The sequence below is a fragment of the Coregonus clupeaformis genome, chromosome 39, assembly GCF_020615455.1.
Source record: "Coregonus clupeaformis isolate EN_2021a chromosome 39, ASM2061545v1, whole genome shotgun sequence".
Taxonomy (NCBI): domain Eukaryota; kingdom Metazoa; phylum Chordata; class Actinopteri; order Salmoniformes; family Salmonidae; genus Coregonus; species Coregonus clupeaformis.
This window is the reverse complement of record NC_059230.1, coordinates 11,768,680-11,793,846: the sequence shown is the minus strand read 5'-3', so window position 1 is coordinate 11,793,846 and position 25,167 is coordinate 11,768,680. Positions and strand designations below refer to the sequence as shown.

General features: G+C 43.5%; 1 protein-coding gene across 1 annotated transcript; it reads left to right on the top strand.

Moving 5' to 3' along the window:
- Positions 1 to 4,406: 4,406 nt before the first annotated feature.
- Positions 4,407 to 24,561, top strand: LOC121554640. The gene is made up of 16 exons (XM_041868299.1): positions 4,407 to 4,497; positions 4,609 to 4,658; positions 5,734 to 5,823; positions 6,439 to 6,563; positions 6,817 to 6,960; positions 7,110 to 7,325; positions 7,423 to 7,519; positions 7,661 to 7,878; positions 9,542 to 9,695; positions 9,974 to 10,158; positions 20,991 to 21,111; positions 21,300 to 21,511; positions 23,634 to 23,751; positions 23,848 to 24,017; positions 24,144 to 24,241; positions 24,311 to 24,561. The coding sequence occupies exons 1-16, from the start codon at positions 4,469 to 4,471 to the stop codon at positions 24,531 to 24,533; spliced, it is 2,250 nt and encodes a 749-aa protein (XP_041724233.1). The 5' UTR covers positions 4,407 to 4,468; the 3' UTR covers positions 24,534 to 24,561.
- The last annotated feature ends 606 nt before the right edge of the window (positions 24,562 to 25,167 follow it).

Genomic DNA, 25,167 nt, shown 5'->3' with positions numbered 1-25,167 from the left:
GCGGAGTTAGTCGAATGGTATCCAATGCATCAAACACATGGTTTCCATGCTTTTGATGTCATTCCATTTGCGCCGTTCCTGCCATTATTATGAGCCATCCTCCCCTCAGCAGCCTCCACTGATGTATGTATATATTATTATTTGCATGTATGTGGGAAAATCACTCACCCATGATCCTCCTTGTTCCTCACTATTCCCGTGTGGGCGAAGTAGAACCCTGGGTTGGGAACACTTTGTTCCTGTGTGGGGCAGTAACGTTGGTTTGGAGTGTTCGGAACTTCGTCAGTGCACCTGCATTCCGATGGGGACATTAGAGTTCTCGTATCCTCCTTGGCCCCGCCCACTCCCTCCCCTCTGTCTGGCTTAACATAACCTCATGACTCTGCATGTTTCATAGCATTAGTGTATAGGCATCCTGGCCCCAAGCTCAAATACCTGTTTCTACACACACAAACACTCTCTCGCTCCTCACTCACTTTCTCATGCCACATCTGCTCATTCCATACAATAGACTTCTCATTACTTTGACCACCACGTCAGGGTTGCATTCATTGGGCACCTCATATCTGCATGGTTTACAGTAAAAGGTGCCTTTGTTTTTAAATGTTATTTGAATTGACAAGTTATCAATGGATCGTTTTTAACCATTTATTTGAATGACTATTGTGATGCATCTCAAACTACAAATGGCACAACCCCATCTTGGGAGGGCAAGTGCCTGCTTTTAATGTCTGGTTTTTGTTGTACTTGTTTTATACATGTTTACATATTTATATACATGTAAGCTATGGAATAATAAACGTTCATACAATGATACTTTGTCTTTTGGAATTGTCTTTCTACCTCAACTGAAGCCAACCTCAAGCTATAAACAAACATCCTGTACCACACTACAGCCTGTACTATGTCAGTTTTAGTACTGGTGCCAAGCATTTGATGAATGACACTAAACAAGCAGAGGCATATCTATTTAAAACACTATTTGGCCTTTAAAAAAAAAAGGGTGGGTCTAACTGACTGAAAGAAAACAACATTCCGTTGTGGGGCCGGAGCTGGCAGGCAGAAGGTCACCAGGGGGTCATGGGATAAATTGAAAGTTGAGGCTTATTTCTCAGGGTACTTTATTCTGACATTTCATACCGTTGTTTACACTGGCATTTACCTCGAGCTTCACTCTGACTGAGGTGAAGTTACAGTACACCAGGAGATGGAGTACCATACATTCAAATGTACCCTTATGGTACTGGGCCTAGCACTTTCAAATGAGAGCAAATAAGGATTCCCTTTTGTTTTACTGGCACAATTACCCTCTCCCCGGGGAGGGACTACCTGGACTTATCCAATAAATGGTTGTTTTCGTTGCAAAGAGTTTTGCTACAGTGTGCACTAATGAATATGACCCTGGCCACTCTTCCTCTGAGGACTCTCCTGAAGCGGGAGTGGCTGGCCTGGTGCTGCTGCCCTGCCGTCTCTGGACCTCAGACAAAGTCTGGATATGGAGATGCCTGAGACTTCACCTCTTCACGGGGAGTGTGTCAGGGAGAGAGCGAGGAAGAGAGAATGAAAGAGTGAGGACAGAGAGCTCAATTATGAAAGGTAGGCCATTGTCACATACAGCCCAACACTGCCACCTGGCTGCTATAGACTAGAGCAACATTCATCATAATGTGTTTATGAATATTATTGGTTAGAAAATACACATGTAGCCCAGGTACATGCCATATTAAGCCATTTATAAACACTTGGCATTGCAGGTCAACACATTCATATTTGGATGTTTTGATTCTGTATCCAAATTCTGTATCCACTCACTTTTTGCAATTTCACAACAAAAAAAAATCACTAAACCCCAGCACCATAGGTCTATTTATTCTAGTCTGTCTTGACGATTTGGCTCTGGGTACAGAGATTCGGCCTATTAAAAAAATTGTAGATACGTTTCAAGAATGTTTTATGTCATTATGACTCACCTTTGTTGTACTACAGCTCATCCCAGTTGCCATAGACAGCGTAGGTTTCCAGCAAGTTGAGCAGGGCTCCAGAGACCAGGAAACGCTCTGGGAGGGGAAGGCTTTTCAGGTTAGTGCATATCCAGGGTGACGGGGTTAGAGGGAGATGGAATGGTGCATAGGTACACCAGCTCACTCATTACATCCCATAGCCGTATTCCTATAGGGATGGGCAACAGGGAGGGGGAGAAATGTATAGCTGATCAGATATGTATTGGATTCTGTGTTTCCGCTGGATTATTGCCTTGGTGGGGTGCAAACTAAAAAAGTAAATGTAAACTGTCAGAACCTTGTGATCCCCAGTCTGTGATGGACTTGAGTTTCATTGGTGTGTCTTTCACCATTGAATCAGTTTCATGGGCGTGTCCTTCACCGTTGATCAGGCACTCGTGATTGGACCGTATCCAGGCGTACGGGCGGCCATACTTGGCGTAGCCGGCCAATAGGAAAAGAGTGCAATTCACTTCCTGAAGAGATGACTATGAGTCAGAATAAAATATGACTGTTTGATTCCCTATTGAAACTGAGTGGGTTGCAATGATGACTACTCACAGGCTGCCATCTCCCTCTCACTGGGGGAGGCTGGTAGGAGATGGGCCTCACTGCTGCCCCTGTGGAAAACTATAGCTACATTATTCTGTGAGTATCCTGATGAGGCCCCTGGTGGTCCCCGGGCAGGGAGGATCTGGTGTCACTAGCCAGGCTGTAGGTGCTGCTGGATGAGGCACTGCTACTGAAGGAGGAGGCTGCCGACACCATGAACCCAGGGGAATGCCAACCCTGAGGGGGGAGACCAGGGGCATGTTCAGTATGGCACACAATAGCTGTGTTCTAATTGGACAAGTTAAGATAGAATTTCCCTGTTTCCCTCTGTTTTAAAATGTTTTCTCATTACTGTCCTGGAATAAAAGAACCATCATAATATAGACTTAAATGAATGGCTCGTCGTCCATTTCTGGATGTTTGAGAAAACAAGGTAGACATGGTGGAGTTGATGGTCAATAGATGTCTTGAGGAGGTCAGGAAATGCCTTAAAAACGGCCACTAGGGGCAACAGTGAGTGCTATTACCATCAAGTAGGCTTGGGTTTTGTGGACAGGGGAGGTGGATGGGTGTAATTCAGTCGCAGACACTGTTTTTTGTTTTAACCCTATCCCAAACCCTTACCTTAACCATTTGGAATAAGTGCCTAAACTTAAATTCGACATTTGAGGTTTGTAGAAATGGAATGATACAGAGCAACAAAAACACTTCGAAATGTGATGTTTTGGAACATGGATGAACGTCTAATTCTGCAGTGAGACTGTGAGAGCTTGTTGCATAATTAATGTTTTCTGGCCCTTTAAATCATTTACACATCGATTGGATGGAGATTTATCTGGTTCTAGAACTATAAGAACTAACCTGCAATGATCCCAATAAGGCCAGGTCTGTCAGAAAGTGATGCAGTTTCTTCCTCTGCTCCCTCGTGCCACACACAGACATTAACATATTTTATTTTGTCAGCATCCTTGACAAGTAGCCTAATATGGTGCACAATAAATACATCTAATGCCACTTAAATGCATGGTTATGAATGCAAAGGAAATATGACTCAAAGAATATCACGAGCTGTATTTGAATCATTCGATAACATTTCAACTGTGGGTGATTGAATAGGCCTAAATAGGCTACAGGACACATTTCATTATAATCAACCGATTCATAATGATTCATTTACGAAACAAAATAGATGCCTTGTTTTAGGCTGGTTACTTACAGTGGCGCTGCTCATCTTGTTGTCACTGTAAAAATCTAAACCTAGAACTGTATTTTAGCACATTTGCTGTGCGTTAAGTTGCGCTGTCAAACCTACATAAAAAATTTGCAATTGCAAACGCACATATTCCTTCCCTCTTTTTCATTCATATTTTAATTTATTCTGCATCAGCTGTTTATGGTCTTTCTGCGATACAATTATAAAATGTTCTTTAAAGACAGAGATCTACATTATAGATCTTCTTTCGGGAGACACTTGTTCTTCGAGCTCATCTCTCAGTTGTCTAACACACGCAAGGGATCATCTGTATATTCCCGTGTAACAAAGAAACGTAGGATAAATGCGGGTCTTGGCATATGTGGACCTGTTGGTTAGGCCGATACATTTAAGCCCATGGTGATTTTAGAAATACGTATGATGGCCAATTAATGAATGGGGTTTGAATATTTGCTTGAAAATTGTCTACTTTTATCGCGAGTTGGCAGCCAACTAGCGCTTATTGATTGTGCCTTGTTGATTGGTGGATCCTATGAAAGCAATCAGCTCTCTACCAATTAGGGAATGGACAGGTGTGGCTGCCACTGACAGTCAAAAAGGTGCCAATCATGGACGAAGTTTGATGAATTGCAAAAGAAAATAGAGAAAGATAAGGAAATAGAAATTAAGTAACTTTTCACGTTACCATTACACTATACCAAACATGACCATACATTGTATAATAATTATGGGGTGAGTTTTAAGAGGTGAATGTAGTGACTGTGGTAGGTTCTGGTCACAGTAATATAATAGGTAATCCATATATACATTTGAATTCCTCACTTCTACCAATATTTCTTCCAGCATACTGTTACCCTGTGCTACACTCAGTATCCCAACTCCTGTACCAGTTGGTAAGTTTGATTCGATTTACAGTGCTGTTGTTTATTTACTAGGAAGCAAACAGAACCAACTGGTACAACCTACCTGAATTTTGTCCAATATAAACTCTCGTTTTCATTGCAAAACGTTTTCCGTTGGGAGTAAACGGTTTCATTTGTCCATAACGTTTTGCAACGGATTACACCACAGGGGTGTATTCATTATCACGATTCTGTTGCAAAAAATGTAGTATTTTTCAAAACGTTTTGCAACAAATCGTATACTCCAAATGGAAAATGTTTTGAAACAAGTTTCTATTGGACAAATTCAGTATGGTCCCTCCCCGTGACGTTTTTTTCGGTTTGGTCCTTAAATGGTCAACTGTTTCCATTGCAAGACGTAATGAATACAGCCCTGCTCTCACCCACCAGACTGATTCTCTCACTAGAACTATGTCGTCCCCTGGTGGCCATTTACAGCATTACATTTTAGCATTTAGCAGACGCTCTAATCCAGAGCGATTTACAGGAGCAATTAGGGTTAAGTGCCTTGCTCAAGGGCACATCTACAGATTTTTCACCTAGTCGGCTTGGGGATTAGAACCAGCGACCTTTCGGTTACTGGCACAACGCTCTTAACCACTAAGCTACCTGCCGCATAACCTTTCTTAGTAGCAATACAGTAAAGGAGACTTCTGCCAAATGCCTTGTCTCGCACACTTGTCAAATGTGGACAAATCCGAAACTGAGACTCCAATGCAAAAATAGATATATTTGGACATCATCCAATAAAAGATTCACAATAAAAGTGAATCTTAGATGCACTTAGATGATGCATGCATATCTGCCAGGATTTGTAAATAACCCTGAAACAAGAACACAAAACTGTACAGATTCATATTATTCATTCACCATGTTGTTATTGTGATTGAATGTGGTTAATTTCTGTGTCATAGACAGATGGATACACCATAAACAAACATCTGTTCATTAAACAGCATACCACTGTTTAATCAGCCTCTTCACTTTTATGCCTGATTCATACTAAACAAAACATGTTCTGTGTCAATGAGTTTATGGTAATGATTCCATCTGTCTTGTGTTATAGGAACATTCCGGTCTGAGTGTCATGAACGTCACTTCTGGCTGTTTGTCAAGTCTGGCTTCCTTGGCCCTATGATCCGATTCGATGTTCAAGGTGCGAGTGTAATATTATTGGTTGAAATATGGATACAGCCTTTTACCCAACTGCCACTGGTGTGTTGTACTTGATCATCTTAGACTGAACTTGTCTAGAATGTGAACGTTTCGGAGAACAAGAATGTCATTTGAATGTGGAGTACACCCATAGAGATAGTTAGTTAGAGAATGTAACATTGTATAGGTCCCATTATGGCGCCTGAGAGCACAGGTACCACCATTGAGGCCATCTCCATTTCAAATACATTTTTGGTCTACTACTGCTATGAGTTGGTAAACAAACTGAAAGGGTGCATACTGCCACCTTGAGTGTGTAGGTATAAAGCCCACGTTGGGGATTTACTGCCACCTGCAGTCATGGAATGTTTGCTCACGAGTATAATTCATTGGCTGATCTCTCCTGATGACCTGGATGGAATTATGTGATCCTTCCTTAACCCATAGGCCGTTCCACCCAGTTGACTACTAAAATTGTGAAAGTCCTCAATGGCGCTGCCCATGCTAAAACTAGGTTTTGGGCACTTGAGTCCTCTATCTATCAGTATGAAGACACCATAGCCAGCTGCACTGTGAATATTGATGCATACTTTCTCTAAACCTCTGTTGTCATCAGACCACCAGGGAGTTCACTTCCTGTCTGGCCAAAAGGCCACTGAGTGTGGCTACACCGTGCTCTTCAATCACCATGGAGACCTGGTGTTCCGTGCCTCGTTCCTCGCCTGCCACGTCAACAACCAGGTGGACTTGATTGACCCAAAATTGATATATATTCAATATACTGGTGTATATACAGTCAAATTTGGATATGCAATGGCTTGGACTGAATGAGTTGTGTAGGAATTAGGATGTGTACAAATCAGGAGTCGACTGTATAGAAGCCAAATTGTCCTTCCATCTCAATCATCAATATAATAATGAATCCAAGTGAATTAGCTTGACTTCTAACTTGTTTTCTGATTAACTGAATTGAATAAGAACCTCTTCTGTGCAGTGGGACTCTGAGTTCCGTCTGAAGGTGTGGTTGGTGAACCGGCAGGTGAATGGGAGGGACCTAGGGTACCCCTTCCTGCTCCACTGCGCCCCCCAGTGGCCCTGGGGCATCCGGGAGCTCGTCTGTGAGGAGAGCTACATGGAGGTGACTTACAGGTCCATCAGATCACAATAGAATAGAAATGTACTGTCCATCTGCGCCTGGAACTTTGCCAAACTTCTGTGTCAAACTTACATGTTTCAAATCGGTTATGTTTTAATTACACTGTGTCTCTCCTTTAATTGTTCTCCAAGGTGTCCATAAAGGGACCAGCTGCGTTAGACTCTGGACAGAAGAAAGAGGAGGTGGAAAAGAGAGGCATGATGTTCCACAGACCAGGCCACACCCAAGGGGAGGTTAGACCCAGGACCATGGCAGAGGCCAGTGCCCTGGGCTACTACCTCTCTGAGTCAGGCTCCAGGATTATCCTGCGCTGCCCCTACTCCTCACCCCTCTCATACACCATCAAGGTACTTCTGATGAGGGTGTTTACTGTGCTCTGAATATATTGGTATACACGTTAGACTAACTCTTGTCTTTCACTTGACCACGCCTATGCACACACAGGAGAAAGGTGTGGAGTTGGAAGTGGTCAATGCTACGATCCTGTATCCACATCAAGGGAAGTTCCTTGCCATCGATGCCACAGTGGCCTGCTCCATGAGTACGTGGTCTATTTATTAGGGCATACAAATGACAATGAGAATCTTAGCTTTGACTTTAATCTGCAATCCTCTTTTGACGCTACAATCTCCTTATTCTTACTGCTCCCCCCATCCCTCCCTGCCTCCCTTAACTCCCAAAGATGAGGCGACAGTGGATGGTGCCCACCTGCTCTGGCCTGTCCCCCATGTCCTCTCCCCCCTGGTCCATGGGAGGTTCAGGGACAGAGGCATGAGAATAGGAGTGGAGACGCTTGCCCTGAGTGAGTCTGTGATCAAGGAGAGGGGGTATGAGATCAGCCTGAGGGATGGAGTGGTGGAGGTCAGCGTTCCATTCGGAGCCGAGGGAACACATGTTAAGGTACACACACATGCATACATACATACATACATACATACACACATACAGTGGGGGAAAAAAGTATTTAGTCAGCCACCAATTGTGCATGTTCTCCCACTTAAAAAGATGAGAGGCCTGTAATTTTCATCATAGGTACACGTCAACTATGACAGACAAATTGAGATTTTTTTTCTCCAGAAAATCACATTGTAGGATTTTTAATGTATTTATTTGCAAATTATGGTGGAAAATAAGTATTTGGTCACCTACAAACAAGCAAGATTTCTGGCTCTCACAGACCTGTAACTTCTTCTTTAAGAGGCTCCTCTGTCCTCCACTCGTTACCTGTATTAATGGCACCTGTTTGAACTTGTTATCAGTATAAAAGACACCTGTCCACAACCTCAAACAGTCACACTCCAAACTCCACTATGGCCAAGACCAAAGAGCTGTCAAAGGACACCAGAAACAAAATTGTAGACCTGCACCAGGCTGGGAAGACTGAATCTGCAATAGGTAAGCAGCTTGGTTTGAAGAAATCAACTGTGGGAGCAATTATTAGGAAATGGAAGACATACAAGACCACTGATAATCTCCCTCGATCTGGGGCTCCACGCAAGATCTCACCCCGTGGGGTCAAAATGATCACAAGAACGGTGAGCAAAAATCCCAGAACCACACGGGGGGACCTAGTGAATGACCTGCAGAGAGCTGGGTCCAAAGTAACAAAGCCTACCATCAGTAACACACTACGCCGCCAGGGACTCAGATCCTGCAGTGCCAGACGTGTCCCCCTGCTTAAGCCAGTACATGTCCAGGCCCGTCTGAAGTTTGCTAGAGTGCATTTGGATGATCCAGAAGAGGATTGGGAGAATGTCATATGGTCAGATGAAACCAAAATATAACTTTTTGGTAAAAACTCAACTCGTTGTGTTTGGAGGACAAAGAATGCGGAGTTGCATCCAAAGAACACCATACCTACTGTGAAGCATGGGGGTGGAAACATCATGCTTTGGGGCTGTTTTTCTGCAAAGGGACCAGGACGACTGATCCGTGTAAAGGAAAGAATGAATGGGGCCATGTATCGTGAGATTTTGAGTGAAAACCTCCTTCCATCAGCAAGGGCATTGAAGATTAAACGTGGCTGGGTCTTTCAGCATGACAATGATCCCAAACACACTGCCCGGGCAACGAAGGAGTGGCTTCGTAAGAAGCATTTCAAGGTCCTGGAGTGGCCTAGCCAGTCTCCAAATCTCAACCCCATAGAAAATCTTTGGAGGGAGTTGAAAGTCCGTGTTGCCCAGCGACAGCCTCAAAACATCACTGCTCTAGAGGAGATCTGAATGGAGGAATGGGCCAAAATACCAGCAACGGTGTGTGAAAACCTTGTGAAGACTTACAGAAAACGTTTGACCTGTGTCATTGCCAACAAAGGGTATATAACAAAGTATTGAGAAACTTTTGTTATTGACCAAATACTTATTTTCCACCATAATTTGCAAATAAATTCATTAAAAATCCTACAATGTGATTTTCTGGATTTTTTTTTCTCATTTTGTCTGTCATAGTTGATGTGTACCTATGATGAAAATTACAGGCCTCTCTCATCTTTTTAAGTGGGAGAACTTGCACAATTGGTGGCTGACTAAATACTTTTTTTCCCCACTGCTCTTTCTTGTCCCAGAGTGGTGTGTTGGAGGGCCAGTACAGCCAGTCTGTGTCTGTAGACCTATTCTACCTGCACCAGTGGGAGGATGACCGGTGGCACCTCACCCAGCATCGCTCTTTCAGGTTCCTCAAGACCTCCTATGTCCCCTGGACCCCCACACTCACAGACCGTCAGTATCCATCTACTATGAGTACTCAAATATGAATCTCTGCTTTGAATGAATTCGGCCAAATTTGCTATATTACCACAATGGTTGGCCACTGCTCGAAAACTGGCATAAGTTACAAAACATGCTGGAGGCTGCATATTTATGGGATAGATTGAAAGAAAAAGAAAGGTGAATTAGATTGTCACTAAAACCCACATCAGTTAACAGTAATTTCAATACCAATCTGTTTGCATGCTTTGATCATGACTCCACACCCACTAACTCTGTTCCCTCCCCAGACACCATATCGTCCCAGAAGGTGTTCTCTGTCTCCCTGGGTGTGTTCCCTCCTGACGTGTCCCTCCACAACGTCACCGGGGGGAGTGAGGGGGACACTTTGTCCTGGGTCCAGGTCCCCTACCCCAACGGGTCACACTCCTACCAGCTTCGTGCCCCCTTCTCACACCCCTCTGTTCTTCAGAAGGTAAGACAAATGAAGAGAGGCGGAGAGAAGAACCAATTGTAGAGATGTACAGTGAGTATACAAAACATTAAGAACATTTCCATGACACAGGCTGACCAGGTGAATCTAGATGAAAGCTATGATCCCTTATTGATGTCACTTGTTAAGCCCTCTACAGTCTAAGCCCTTTCCAAGCCGGGGGAGGTTCTACTAAGCTATATGGAATTGTTTTAAGAAGGTCATACCAAGGATCATTTAGCTATTTGATTTAGGATTTTAAGACCCCTTGAAGTATCCCCATTTCATTTTTTTATGAACATTTTAATTTGGCCTTACTATTAGCCCATACAAATGCATTGAAAAACAGATTCACTACATGGAACAACAGATGGTCCCAAAAATACATCTAAAGGAAGTTTGTTCTGAAGTGTCTGTCCTATATCTGAGAGATATAAGAAAGATCAGGATTTTTATTTTTTTGTACATATATTTAACCCCTTATTTTTGGCACTGAACAGTCTCCATATAAACTTCCATACATTTTTTTCAACTGGTACTGGGGGACGTTTAGACGAGTCTTGTGAGGCCTGTGGGCGTCCTAGAGCAAACCGACATGTCCATGTTCGTGAGAGTCTTGCCTTTCCACAGAGGGGTCATATTAGTGTGCCCAAACTGTTCGGACGCTACAGATAGCAGTTGGCAGATCGGCTGTACCGACTTCTGAACGTCTTGGGACTCGTCTGCCGATTTTGTGAGAAGACCGATTATCGGGATGTCTCATGGTCTGACAACCACCGCTATAGCTCTGTTACCTTTCACCGCAGATGCAGAAGTGTGACCTCAGTGGATTGAGACGCATCCAATGCAAAAAAATATATACGATTTTGCAGGTTTTCCTACTTACAAAGCATGTAGAGGACTGTAATTTTTATCATAGGTACACTTCAACTGTGAGACGGAATCTAAAACAAAAATCCAGAAAAATCACATTGTATGATTTTTAAGTAATTAATTTGCATTTTATTGCATGACATACGTATTTGATCACCTACCAACCAGTAAGAATTCCGGCTCTCACAGACCTGTTCGTTTTTCTTTAAGAAGCCCTCCTGTTCTCCACTCATTACCTGTATAAAAGACACCTGTCCACACACTCAATCAAACAGACTCCAACCACAATGGCCAAGACCAGAGTGCTGTGTAAGGACATCAGGGATAAAATTGTAGACCTGCACAAGGCTGGGATGGGCTACAGGACAATAGGCAAGCAGCTTGGTGAGAAGGCAACAACTGTTGGCGCAATTATTAGAAAATGGAAGAAGTTCAAGATGACGGTCAATCACCCTCGGTCTGGGGCTCCATGCAAGATCTCACCTCGTGGGGCATCAATGATCATGAGGAAGGTGAGGGATCAGCCCAGAACTACACGGCAGGACCTGGTCAATGACCTGAAGAGAGCTGGGACCACAGTCTCAAAGAAAACCATTAGTAACACACTACGCCGTCATGGATTAAAATCCTGCAGCGCACGCAAGGTCCCCCTGCTCATGCCAGCGCATGTCCAGGTCCGTCTGAAGTTTGCCAATGACCATCTGGATGATCCAGAGGAGGAATGGGAGAAGGTTATGTGGTGTGATGAGACAAAAATATAGCTTTTTGGTCTAAACTCCACTCGCTGTGTTTGGAGGAAGAAGAAGGATGAGTACAACCCCAAGAACACCATCCCAACTGTGAAGCATGGAGGTGGAAACATCATTCTTTGGGGATGCTTTTCTGCAAAGGGGACAGGACGACTGCACCGTATTGAGGGGAGGATGGATGGGGCCATGTATCGCGAGATCTTCTACCAACAACCTCCTTCCCTCAGTAAGAGCATTGAAGATGGGTCGTGGCTGGGTCTTCCAGCATGACAACGACCCAAAACACACAGCCAGGGCAACTAAGGAGTGGCTCTGTAAGAAGCATCTCTGTAAGAAGCATCTCAAGGTCCTTGAGTGGCCTAGCCAGTCTCCAGACCTGAACCCAATAGAAAATCTTTGGATGGAGCTGAAAGTCCGTATTGCCCAGCGACAGCCCCGAAACCTGAAGGATCTGGAGAAGGTCTGTATGGAGGAGTGGGCCAAAATCCCTGCTGCAGTGTGTGCAAACCTGGTCAAGACCTACAGGAAACGTATGATCTCTGTAATTGCAAACAAAGGTTTCTGTACCAAATATTAAGTTCTTATTTTTCTGATGTATCAAATACTTATGTCATGCAATAAAATGCAAATTAATTACTTAAAAATCATACAATGTGATTTTCTGGATTTTTGTTTTAGATTCCGTTTCTCACAGTTGAAGTATACCTATGATAAAAATTACAGACCTCTACATGCTTTGTAAGTAGGTAAACCTGCAAAATCGGCAGTGTATCAAATACTTGTTCTCCCCACTGTATATCTCTAGCTTAAACTGACTGATTTGTAAAATTATGCTAATTAGATTTACGCGGGGTCGTGAAAAGCGACTCTAGTGGGGTAAAATCCACTTCAATCAGTGTAACTGAAGGGGAGGAGACAGGTTAAAGAAGGATTTTTAAGCCTTGAGACAATTGAGACATGGATGTATGTGTGCAATTTAGAGGGTGAATGGGCAAGACAAAATATTTAAGTGCCTTTTGAACGGGCTATGGTAGTAGGTGCCCGGTTTGTGTCAAGAACTGCAATGCTGCTGGGTTTTTCACGCTCAACAGTTTCCTGTGTGTTTCAACAATGGTCCACCAACCGAAGAGGCACATGTGCATACCGATAGGACGCATGGGGTGTGAATAGCTCTGTTTTGTACCGTCAAAATTGTGGTTATATGTCGAAACTACACAACATGGTTTAAATTAAGCCTCTAAAATTGATAGATCAATATATACCCAAGCAACCAAGAGAGAGTGAGTGGTCAGTTATATACAACAGCAAACTAATCTTTGGGTAAAGGGACTGGAACCCAACAAGCCATTGCTTCCCTTACAGGAAAAGACAGAGCAACTTGGAAATTCAAATGAGGGCAATGAACAGCTGAAGGATATCCAGGAAAACATATCTAAAATGATCTCAATGCTCACCAAAACAAACAAACTGTTACAATCTGTTTGTTAAAAGTAGATTTGCTCGAATGGGAAGTCTATCATGTTAGATATGCCATATACACAGGGTGGACGAACTGGACAACAAAACGGGCCTTCTGAAAACAAAGATGCAAACTTTAGTAGACGAAGATGGCATGGATGAATCACCGGAGGATCTGGAGCGAAGCCATCGGATCGGCGTGAAACAGAAGAACGCTAAATGCCCTCGCATGGTCATCTTTACGCTGTGGAACTATCAGACCAAAGTTGACTTTCTGAAGGCACAGGGGGGAAAGGAGATTAAAATCCATGGCCAGTCCATTAGATTCATCCAGGATCTGTCTGCTTAGCTGAGGAAAAATGGTAAGCAATTCATTCCTATCAGATAGTCCCTGGAGAAAAAAGGAGTCAAGTTTCAACTCTGATTCCCGGCAGTGCTGGAGATGGAGGAGATGTTACCCCACTCTTCCACCAAGGCACCTGCAAGTTCCCGGACATTTATGGGACACCCTCCAATCCAACAGGTCCCAGACGTGCTCAATGGGATTGAGATCTGGGCTCTTCGCTGGCCGTGGCAGAACACTGACATTCCTGTCTTGCAGGAAATCACACACAGAACGAGCAGTATGGCTGGTGGCATTGTCATGCTGGAGGGTCATGTCAGGATGAACCTGCAGGAAGGGTAACACATGAGCGAGGAGGATGTCTTCCCTGTAATGCACAACGATGCGATTGCCTGCAATGACAACAAGCTCAGTCCGATGATGCTGTGACACACCGCCCCAGACCATGACGGACCCTCCACCTCCAAATCGATCCCGCTCCAGAGTACAGGCCTCGGTGTAACGCTCATTCCTTCGACGATAAACACGAATCCAACCATCACCCCTGGGTGAGACAAAACCGCAACTTGTCAGTGAAGAGCACTTTTTGCCAGTCCTGTCTGGTCCATCGATGGTGGGTTTGTGCCCATTGGCGACGTTGTTGCCGGTGATGTCTGATTAGGACCTGCCTTACAACATGCCTACAAGCCCTCAGTCCAGCCTCTCTCAGCCTATTGCGGACAGTCTGAGCACTGATGGAGGGATTGTACGTTGCTGGTGTAACTCGGGCAGTTGTTGTTGCCATCCAGGCTGTACCGATCCTGTGCAGGTGTTGTTACACGTGGTCTGCCACTTTGAGGACAATCAGCTGTCCGTCCTCTCCCTGTAGCGCTGTCTTAGGCGTCTCACAGTACGGACATTGCAATTTATTGCCCTGGCCACATCTGCAGTCCTCATGCGTCCTTGCAGCATGCCTAAGGCACGTTCACGCAGATGAGCAGGGACCCTGGGCATCTTTCTTTTTGTGTTTTTCAGAGTCAGTAGAAAGGCCTCTTAGTGTCCTAAGTTTTCATAACTGTGACCTTAATTGCCTACCGTCTGTAAGCTGTTAGTGTCTTAACGACCATTCCACAGGTGCATGTTCATTAATTGTTTATGGTTCATTGAACAAGCATGGGAAACAGTGTTTAAACCCTTTTACAATGAAGATCTGTGAAGTTATTTGGATTTTTACGTATGATCTTTTATAGATAGGGTCCTGAAAAAGGGACGTTTCTATTTTTGCTGAGTTTACAAACCGACCACATTACTTAAGTGGCAGTCTTTCTCCAATGTATGTATAATGACGTCAAAAATGTTATAAATTGATTTGCATTTTATTGAGGGAAATAAGTATTTGACCCCCTCTCAATCAGAAAGATTTCTGGCTCCCAGGTGTCTTTTATACAGGTATCGAGCTGAGATTAGGAGCACATTCTTAAAGGGAGTGCTCCTAATCTCAGTTTACCTGTATAAAAGACACCTGTCCACAGAAGCAATCAATCAGATTCCAAACTCACCACCATGGCCAAGACCAAAGAGCTCTCCAAGGATGTCAGGGACAAGACTGTAGACCTACACAAGGCTGGAATGGGCTACAAGACCATCGCCAAGCAGCTTGGTGAGAAGGTGACAACAGTTGGTGCGATTATTTGCAAATGGAAGAAACACTAAATAACTGTCAATCTCCCTCGGCCTGGGGCTCCATGCAAGATCTCACCTCGTGGAGTTGCAATGATCATGAGAACGGTGAGGAATCAGCCCAGAACTACACGGGAGGATCTTGTCAATGATCTCAAGGCATCTGGGACCATAGTCACCAAGAAAACAATTGGTAACACACTATGCTGTGAAGGACTGAAATCCTGCAGCGCCCGCAAGGTCCCCGTGCTCAAGAAAGCACATATACAGGGCCGTCTGAAGTTTGCCAATGAATATCTGAATGATTCAGAGGAGAACTGGGTGAAAGTGTTGTGGTCAGATGAGACCAAAATCGAGCTCTTTGGCATCAACTCAACTCGCCGTGTTTGGAGGAGGAGGAATGCTGCCTATGACCCCAAGAACACCATCCCCACCGTCAAACATAGAGGTGGAAACATTATGCTTTGGGGGTGTTTTTCTGCTAAGGGGACAGGACAACTTCACCGCATCAAAGGGACGATGGACGGGGCCATGTACCGTCAAATCTTGGGTGAGAACCTCCTTCCCTCAGCCAGGGCATTGAAAATGGGTCGTGGATGGGTATTCCAGCATGACAATGACCCAAAACACCCGGCCAAGGCAACAGGAGTGGCTCAAGAAGAAGCACATTAAGGTCCTGGAGTGGCCTAGGCAGTCTTCAGACCTTAATCCCATAGAAAATCTGTGGAGGGAGCTGAAGGTTCAAGTTCCCAAACGTCAGCCTCGAAACCTTAATGACTTGGAGAAGATCTGCAAAGAGGAGTGGGACAAAATCCCTCCTGAGATGTGTGCAAACCTGGTGGCCAACTACAAGAAACGTCTGACCTCTACGATTGCCAACAAGGGTTTTGCCACAGAGTACTAAGTAATGTTTTGCAGAGGGGTCAAATTCTTATTTCCCTCATTAAAATGCAAATCAATTTATAACATTTTTGACATGCATTTTTCTGGATTTTTTGTTTTGTTATTCTGTCTCTCACTGTTCAAATAAACCTACCATTAAAATTATAGACTGATCATTTCTTTGTCAGTGGGCAAACGTACAAAATCAGCAGGGGATGAAATACTTTTTTCCCCTCACTGTAAGCAGGAATACAAACTTTTACTTTTGAAGAGAGCCAGCAATTACAGGTTAAACTCAAAGCATATTACTTAATCACAAATTAACCTGGTAAATATCTCGCAGGTCTCACAAAACGAATACATGCTAGACCAGTTATACAATACAAATGCGATAATTTAGAAATAACGTGATTAATGACCATTCTAAAAGCTTCTATGAAAAATGTATATAAATCAGAATGATCAACAGTTGGATGGATCCTATAGCCTTCTTAGACTAAACAGCCCTGAAGCAAATACCATCAGACAAACAATAATCACTGTAAACAGATCTCACACAAAAATAAATAGTTAAAACATGAATGCGGAGAAAATCACCAGGAATGGATGGCTTTCCCATAGAATTCTATTTAACATTTTACACAAACGACAACACACGTCACTAAATTCAGTACTTCCTTGTTCCATGTATCAAACAGTTTATTTCAGTTACAGTATATTAAAACCAGAAATCTGGAGTCCCATACATTTACAGACTCATAAGTTTAATAAATTGTGACAATAAAATATAGTGGGGAAAAAAAGTATTTAGTCAGCCACCAATTGTGCAAGTTCTCCCACTTAAAAAGATAAGAGAGGCCTGTAATTTTCATCATAGGTACACGTCAACTATGACAGACAATGAGGGAAAAAAATCCAGAAAATCACATTGTAGGATTTTTAATGAATTTATTTGCAAATTATGGTGGAAAATAAGTATTTGGTCAATAACAAAAGTTTCTCAATACTTTGTTATATACCCTTTGTTGGCAATGACACAGGTCAAACGTTTTCTGTAAGTCTTCACAAGGTTTTCACACACTGTTGCTGGTATTTTGGCCCATTCCTCCATGCAGATCTCCTCTAGAGCAGTGATGTTTTGGGGCTGTCGCTGGGCAACACAGACTTTCAAATCCCTCCAAAGATTTTCTATGGGGTTGAGATCTGGAGACTGGCTAGGCCACTCCAGGACCTTGAAATGCTTCTTACGAAGCCACTCCTTCGTTGCCCGGGCGGTGTGTTTGGGATCATTGTCATGCTGAAAGACCCAGCCACGTTTAATCTTCAATGCCCTTGCTGATGGAAGGAGGTTTTCACTCAAAATCTCACGATACATGGCCCCATTCATTCTTTCCTTTACACGGATCAGTCGTCCTGGTCCCTTTGCAGAAAAACAGCCCCAAAGCATGATGTTTCCACCCCCATGCTTCACAGTAGGTATGGTGTTCATACCTACATATTCACTAGGTCCCCCCGTGTGGTTCTGGGATTTTTGCTCACCGTTCTTGTGATCATTTTGACCCCACGGGGTGAGATCTTGCGTGGAGCCCCAGAACGAGGGAGATTATCAGTGGTCTTGTATGTCTTCCATTTCCTAATAATTGCTCCCACACTTGATTTCTTCAAACCAAGCTGCTTACCTATTGCAGATTCAGTCTTCCCAGCCTGGTGCAGGTCTACACTTTTGTTTCTGGTGTCCTTTGACAGCTCTTTGGTCTTGGCCATAGTGGAGTTTGGAGTGTGACTGTTTGAGGTTGTGGACAGGTGTCTTTTATACTGATAACAAGTTCAAACAGGTGCCATTAATACAGGTAACGAGTGGAGGACAGAGGAGCCTCTTAAAGAAGAAGTTACAGGTCTGTGAGAGCCAGAAATCTTGCTTGTTTGTAGGTGACCAAATACTTATTTTCCACCATAATTTGCAAATAAATTCATTAAAGATCCTACAATGTGATTTTCTGGAAAGATTTTTTTCTCAATTTGTCTGTCATAGTTGACGTGTACCCATGATGAACATTACAGGCCACTCATCTTTTTAAGTGGGAGAACTTGCACAATTGGTGGCTGACTAAATACTTTTTCCCCCCACTGTAATAACTAAGCTTCTAAGCAATAGAATGGCAAATGTCTTATCAGACTTGATACATATCAATCAATAAGGGTTTATAAAAAATAGACACTTACAAACAAGGACATGTTTCAGTTTAATACAATACTCAAAACGATATGTAGATTCATCAATAATGGCTGTTGATGCTGAAAAGGCTTTCGACCGTCTTGAATGGCCTCTCCTATTCAAACTTTGGAAGCTTTCAAATTTCCAGCTGAAATAATAAATGTTATAAAAATATTATATAAATGTCCTGAAGCAAAAATATAGGCGTAGTACATTATCTGATGAAATTGCTTTAGAACGGGGCACAAGACAGGAATGTCCCCTCTCCCCCCTCCTGTTTGCACTGGCAATTCAACAGCTTGCAGAAATAATTAGAAAGGACCCACACGTAACAGGTATCGATATTGGTAAACATGAATACAAACTCAACTTTTTTGCAGATGAAATCCTGATATACCTGACCAATATTGAAAACTCAATGCCCACTTTGCTAAAAATAATTTCAGAATACTCAAATCTCAGGATATAAAATTAACGCGGGGAAAAAGAATAACGCACGATCTACAGCAATTCTTTAAGTGGACCACAAAATATTAAATAACCCACTTCTGATGCTTAATAAGTGACAACAAACATATAAAGATAACTTTATCCCATTACTGAACAATATGAAAGCAGATAATTAAATGGAACAATCTACCCATAAATCTTACAGATGGAATAAACCTCTTTTAGAATGGCTTGGCTCCCAAGGTTTTTGTATTTATTTTCGGTAATACCAATTACCCCACCAAAGACATAAAAAAAAAAAGTATACTCGGTCATAACAGACTTTATATGGCCAAATAAAATTCATAGCATAAAAAGGAACGTTTTACATCTTCCTAAGTTTGAGGGGGGTTTTAACCTTCCAGACTTGGAATTGTATCAACTCGCTGCCCAAGACTTTTACTTGCTACATATACAGTGGGGAGAACAAGTATTTGATACACTGCCGATTTTGCAGGTTTTCCTACTTACAAAGCATGTAGAGGTCTGTAATTTTTATCATAGGTGTACTTCAACTGTGAGAGACGGAATCTAAAACAAAAATCCAGAAAATCACATTGTATGATTTTTAAGTAATTAATTTGCATTTTATTGCATGACATAAGTATTTGATCACCTACCAACCAGTAAGAATTCTGGCTCTCACAGACCTGTTCGTTTTTCTTTAAGAAGCCCTCCTGTTCTCCACTCATTACCTGTATAAAAGACACCTGTCCACACACTCAATCAAACAGACTCCAACCTCTCCACAATGGCCAAGACCAGAGAGCTGTGTAAGGACATCAGGGATAAAATTGTAGACCTGCACAAGGCTGGGATGGGCTACAGGACAATAGGCAAGCAGCTTGGTGAGAAGGCAACAACTGTTGGCTCAATTATTAGAAAATGGAAGAAGTTCAAAATGACAGTCAATCACCCTCGGTCTGGGGCTCCATGCAAGATCTCACCTCGTGGGACATCAATGATCATGAGGAAGGTGAGGGATCAGCCCAGAACTACACGGCAGGACCTGGTCAATGACCTGAAGAGAGCTGGGACCACAGTCTCAAAGAAAACCATTAGTAACACACTACGCCGTCATGGATTGAAATCCTGCAGCGCACGCAAGGTCCCCCTGCTCAAGCCAGCGCATGTCCAGGCCCGTCTGAAGTTTGCCAATGACCATCTGGATGATCCAGAGGAGGAATGGGAGAAGGTCATGTGGTCTGATGAGACAAAATTAGAGCTTTTTGGTCTAAACTCCACTCGCCGTGTTTGGAGGAGGGAGAAGGATGAGTACAACCCCAAGAACACCATCCCAACCGTGAAGCATGGAGGTGGAAACATCATTCTTTGGGGATGCTTTTCTGCAAAGGGGACAGGACGACTGCACCGTATTGAGGGGAGGATGGATGGCCAACAACCTCCTTCCCTCAGTAAGAGCATTGAAGATGGGTCGTGGCTGGGTCTTCCAGCATGACAACGACCCAAAACACACAGCCAGGGCAACTAAGGAGTGGCTCCGTAAGAAGCATCTCAAGGTCCTGGAGTGGCCTAGCCAGTCTCCAGACCTGAACCCAATAGAAAATCTTTGGAGAGAGCTGAAAGTCCGTATTGCCCAGTGACAGCCCCGAAACCTGAAGGATCTGGAGAAGGTCTGTATTGAGGAGTGGGCCAAAATCCCTGCTGCAGTGTGTGCAAACCTGGTCAAGACCTACAGGAAACGTATGATCTCTGTAATTGCAAACAAAGGTTTCTGTACCAAATATTAAGTTCTGCTTTTCTGATGTATCAATTTGAAATCTTTTGGACATCAGAGCAATCTTGTGGGAATCCTATTTGAGGATATTCAATATGATAAGTAAACTATACAAAACCTAGCCAACTGACAATCTCTTCTGAAAAAATATAAACTATTGGAACCAAGACTTAATAACTGATATTGGCCCAAGATGGAGGGAACGTTGGAACATAACTAACGAGATTACAGTTAACGAAAATGTATGATTAATCTAGTATAAGTTAATGTATTGGGGGGAACTGAATATTAGGAAGGTGTACCAATTGTTTGGTATAGTCAGTGTACTTCAGTTATGTACTGTGTGTGTGTATCTCACTAGCAGTTTTTTTTTTTTTACCTTCATAATGTAATGATGCAATGTAACCTGCTCTCCCCCTTGTATGTCAGTATATTGATGGGGGCTATAGGAGGTACACCCTCCCTCTCACCTTTTCCCTGACCATCTCACCCCATGGAGAGGTCTTCTACCATAATGCCACCATTGTGAGTGATGTTCAAGAGCAGACAGGTGATTATTTATATATATAATAAGATCTCCTGACAAAATCAGTTGAACTAAAACTAAACTCATGGTTGCCTGCCTCCCTGTCCTGTTTAAATCCCTCATTCCTACACTCTCTCAACTCTTTTGCCAATCTTCTCCTTCTCTCCCCTCTACATTTTCCCCCACCCTCTCCTCCCCATGCATCCTCCAAGCCCCAGAACCTCTCAGGCTGGAGGGTAAGTGCACAGAGAGGGGCCTCCTGGTGCTGCTGCACTATGGGGCCCAGGAGCGGAGCTGGGAGCTCTTCCTCGGGGCCCGCCGGCTGGACTGGGAGCTAGTGGAAATGGGGGGCTTCACCGTGGAAACAGAGGAGGACTACTTTAGCGTGGAGATCCCACTCTATAGTCCGGGCATGGCCTATGAGGTGAGGAGGGAAATCTAACTACATTAACTGGAGATTTGGTTGTCCACTCAACTGGCTCTTTTCTCATGGCTGTGTTTCTTCCACCTTAGTCAAATTAAAATGGTTCTTCAATTGTTGTGCTCTATCCTTCTCTTTATCTAGCTCTGAAATCTTTAACCAATAACCGGTCTATACAGTGCATTTGGAAAGTATTCAGAACCCTTTGTCCACATTTTGTTACGTTACAGCCTTAGTCAAAAATTGATCCTCAATCTACACACAACCCCATAATGACAGTGAAAATTGGTTTTTAGAAATTCTAGCAAATGTATTAAAAATTAAAAAGACACTTTATTTACATAAGTATTCAGACCATTTGGTATGAGACTCGAAATTGAACTCTGGTGCATCTTGTTTCCATTGATCATCCTTGATGTTTCTACAAATTGATTGGAGTCCACCTGTGGTAAATTCAATTGATTTGACATGATTTGGAAAGTCACACACCTGTCTATATAAGGTCTCACAGTTGACAGTGCATGTCAGAGCAAAAATCAAGCCATGAGGTCGAAGGAATTGTCCGTAGAGCTCAGAGACAGGATTGTGTCGAGGCACAGATCTGGGGAAGGGTACCAAAACATTTATGCAGCATTGAAGGTCACCAAGAACACAGTGGCCTCCATCATTCTTAAATGGAAGAAGTTTGGAACCGCCAAGACTCTTCCTAGAGCTGGCCGCCCGGCCAAACTGAGCAATCAGGGGAGAAGGGCCTTGGTCAGGGAGGTGACCAAGAACCCAATGGTCACTCTGACAGAGCTCCAGAGTTCCTCTGTGGAGATGGGAGAATCTTCCAGAAGCACAACCATCTCTGCAGCACTCCACCAATCAGGCCTTTGTGTTAGTGGCCAGACGGAAGCCATTCCTCAGTAAAAGGCACATGACAGCCCGCTTGGAGTTTGCCAAAAGGCACCTAAAGGACTCTCAGACCATGAGAAACAAGATTCTCTGGTTTGATGAAACCAAGATTGAAGTCTTTGGCCTGAATGCCAAGCGTCACTTCTGGAAGAAACCTGGCACCATCCCTACGGTGAAGCGTGGTGGCAGCATCATGCTGTGGGGATGTTTTTCAGTGGCAGGGACTGGGAAACTAGTCAGGATCGAGGGAAAGATGAATGGAGCAAAGTACATAGAGATCCTTGATGAAAACCTGCACCAGAGCGCTCAGAACCTCCGACTGGGGTGAAGGTTCACCTTCCAACAGGACAATGACCCTAAGCACACAGCCAAGACAACGCAGGAGTGGCTTCGGGACTAGTGTCTGAATGCCCTTGAGTGGCCCAGCCAGAGCCCAGACTTGAACTCGCTCGAACATCTCTGGAAAGGCCTGACAATAGCTGTGCAGCGATGCTCCCCATCCAACCTGAAGGAGCTTGAGAGGATCTGCAGAGAGAAATGGGAGAAACTCCCCAAATACAGGTGTGCCAAACTTGTAACAACATACCCAAGAAGACTTGAACAAAGTACTGAGTAAAGGGTCTGAATACTTATGTAAATATATTTCAGTTTTTTTTATACATTTTCTCATGTCTAAAAACCTGTTTTTGCTTCGTCATTGTGTAGATTGATGAAGAGAAAATAAATAATTTAATCAATTTTAGAATAACGCTGTAACGTAACAATGTGGAAAAAGTCGGTCTGAATACTTTCCGAATGCTCTGTATATCTAGGGCGGCAGGTAGCCTAGCGGTTAGTGTTGGGCCAGTAACCGAAAGGTTGCTGGTTTGAATACCCGAGCTGAACAAGGTGAAACATCTGTCTGTGCCCTTGAACAAGGCACTTATCCCTAATTTGCTCCAGGGATGCCGTACCACTATCTTTTGACACAAGTCCTAATCTCAATATCATTAAAGCCCCAGTACAACAGATGACCCGCTTTTCATCAATTTAGGATTCATTTGTGAATTAAGGATTAGTTCACTGGGAATATAGGCCTTTAGAGTAATTTGAGAGCCAGGTATAGTGATTTAAAAAAAAAAAATATATATATATATATATATATATATCTATGTACAGATGTGAGTCGACGTATTGGATGCTTTCATTATCAAAACCTCCCCTTCCTCTCTGGCTCCTCCCGCTTTAGGAACTGAGTTTGCAGGGTATTGTTGGCCGGCTGGAGGTCAGTGTGGTGGATACAGACACACTCGGGGTGGAGGACAGCCTCATCCAGCGCTGCAGCTTCCCTGTCAGAGAGCTACTGGGTAACACACACTTGTGGTGTACTATTGAAAGGCTTGACCGACGTGTCCTCATTCAAACAATGTTCAAACTGATCCTAGATATCTCTTGACTTCCAGTGTGCTTACCAGAGGGGAGGATGGTAATAGTGACTGATATGTCAGGTACAATCCCACCCACCCAACCAAAACGCACCACCCTATTGGACCCCAACTGTGTCCCCCAAGAGACGGACAGCGTCAGGGCCCTATTCAATTTCTCCCTGGATTCCTGTGGTACCATTGCAACCGTGAGTGTTAGCACGTTGATTCATCATATAATAATATATAATATGCCATTTAGCAGACGCTTTTATCCAAAGCGACTTACATCATGTTACGTGTTAACTCAATCATACATGTTCTACCTCACCTAGGTTGAGGGGAATTTCCTAGTATATGAGAACCAGGTGCTGTACCCCCAAGAACTTCTCCCCACAGATGACCCCCTCACCCACAGAGACTCCCCTTATAGGTAAACACACACACCGCTTTTCACACTATTCAAATGTTAATTTCTATTACAAAAATTGTTTTATTTCAGGCTGACCGTCCAGTGCCGCTACCCTGCCATCGACACCGGCATTGTCTCTATTGAACACCCTGTCAATCCAACCTTTGCCCTCTCACCTCTGCTACCTGTCAAACGCACTCGAAGGGAGGCCCCCCACAGAGGTCAAGGCAGTGGGCAGTATGTGGCAGTGGTGAGTGTGGCGATTGTTGTGATGGGAGCTTTGATTGCTGCTACAGTGAAGATGCTCTGTTGAATGCCCAATAAAAATTGAAAACATGTTTGCAAATCTGTGAAGTTGGTTCATATCCCTACTAAATGTATTTCATGAAAGAAGACCTTTGCCTAGTGAAAATATAACACTTGAATTGGTCAATAAATCGATTCACCAAATAGTGAAGGATTTCTGTAACATTACATTAATAAATATCAATCGCAGACTATGTAGATAGGGAAATATCCTAAGGGGGGAAGGAGAGGAATCTGCTTCAGATTATGGAGATGCACCCCCAAGGTTCCGGTAAACTGCCCAACCCTTTGACCCAATTAGCTATTTTTTTAATTTAACCTTTATTTAACCCCTCCCCCCAAATAACTGTTCTCTATGACTTATCAATAGGAGTAGCCGATTACAATGGGCTACATGGACACTATTTGCCTCATGCAGCACATCAGGCTGTTGATTGTGGCCGGTGGAATGTTGTCCCACTCTACAATGGCTGTGCGAAGTTGCTGGGTATTGGTGAGAACTGGAACACGCTGTCGATCCGGAGCATCCCAAACATGTTCAATGGGTGACATGTCTGGTGAGTATGCAGGCCATGTAAGAACTGGGACATCTTCAGCTTCCAGGAATTGTGTAGAGAACCTTGCGACGTGGACGTGCATTA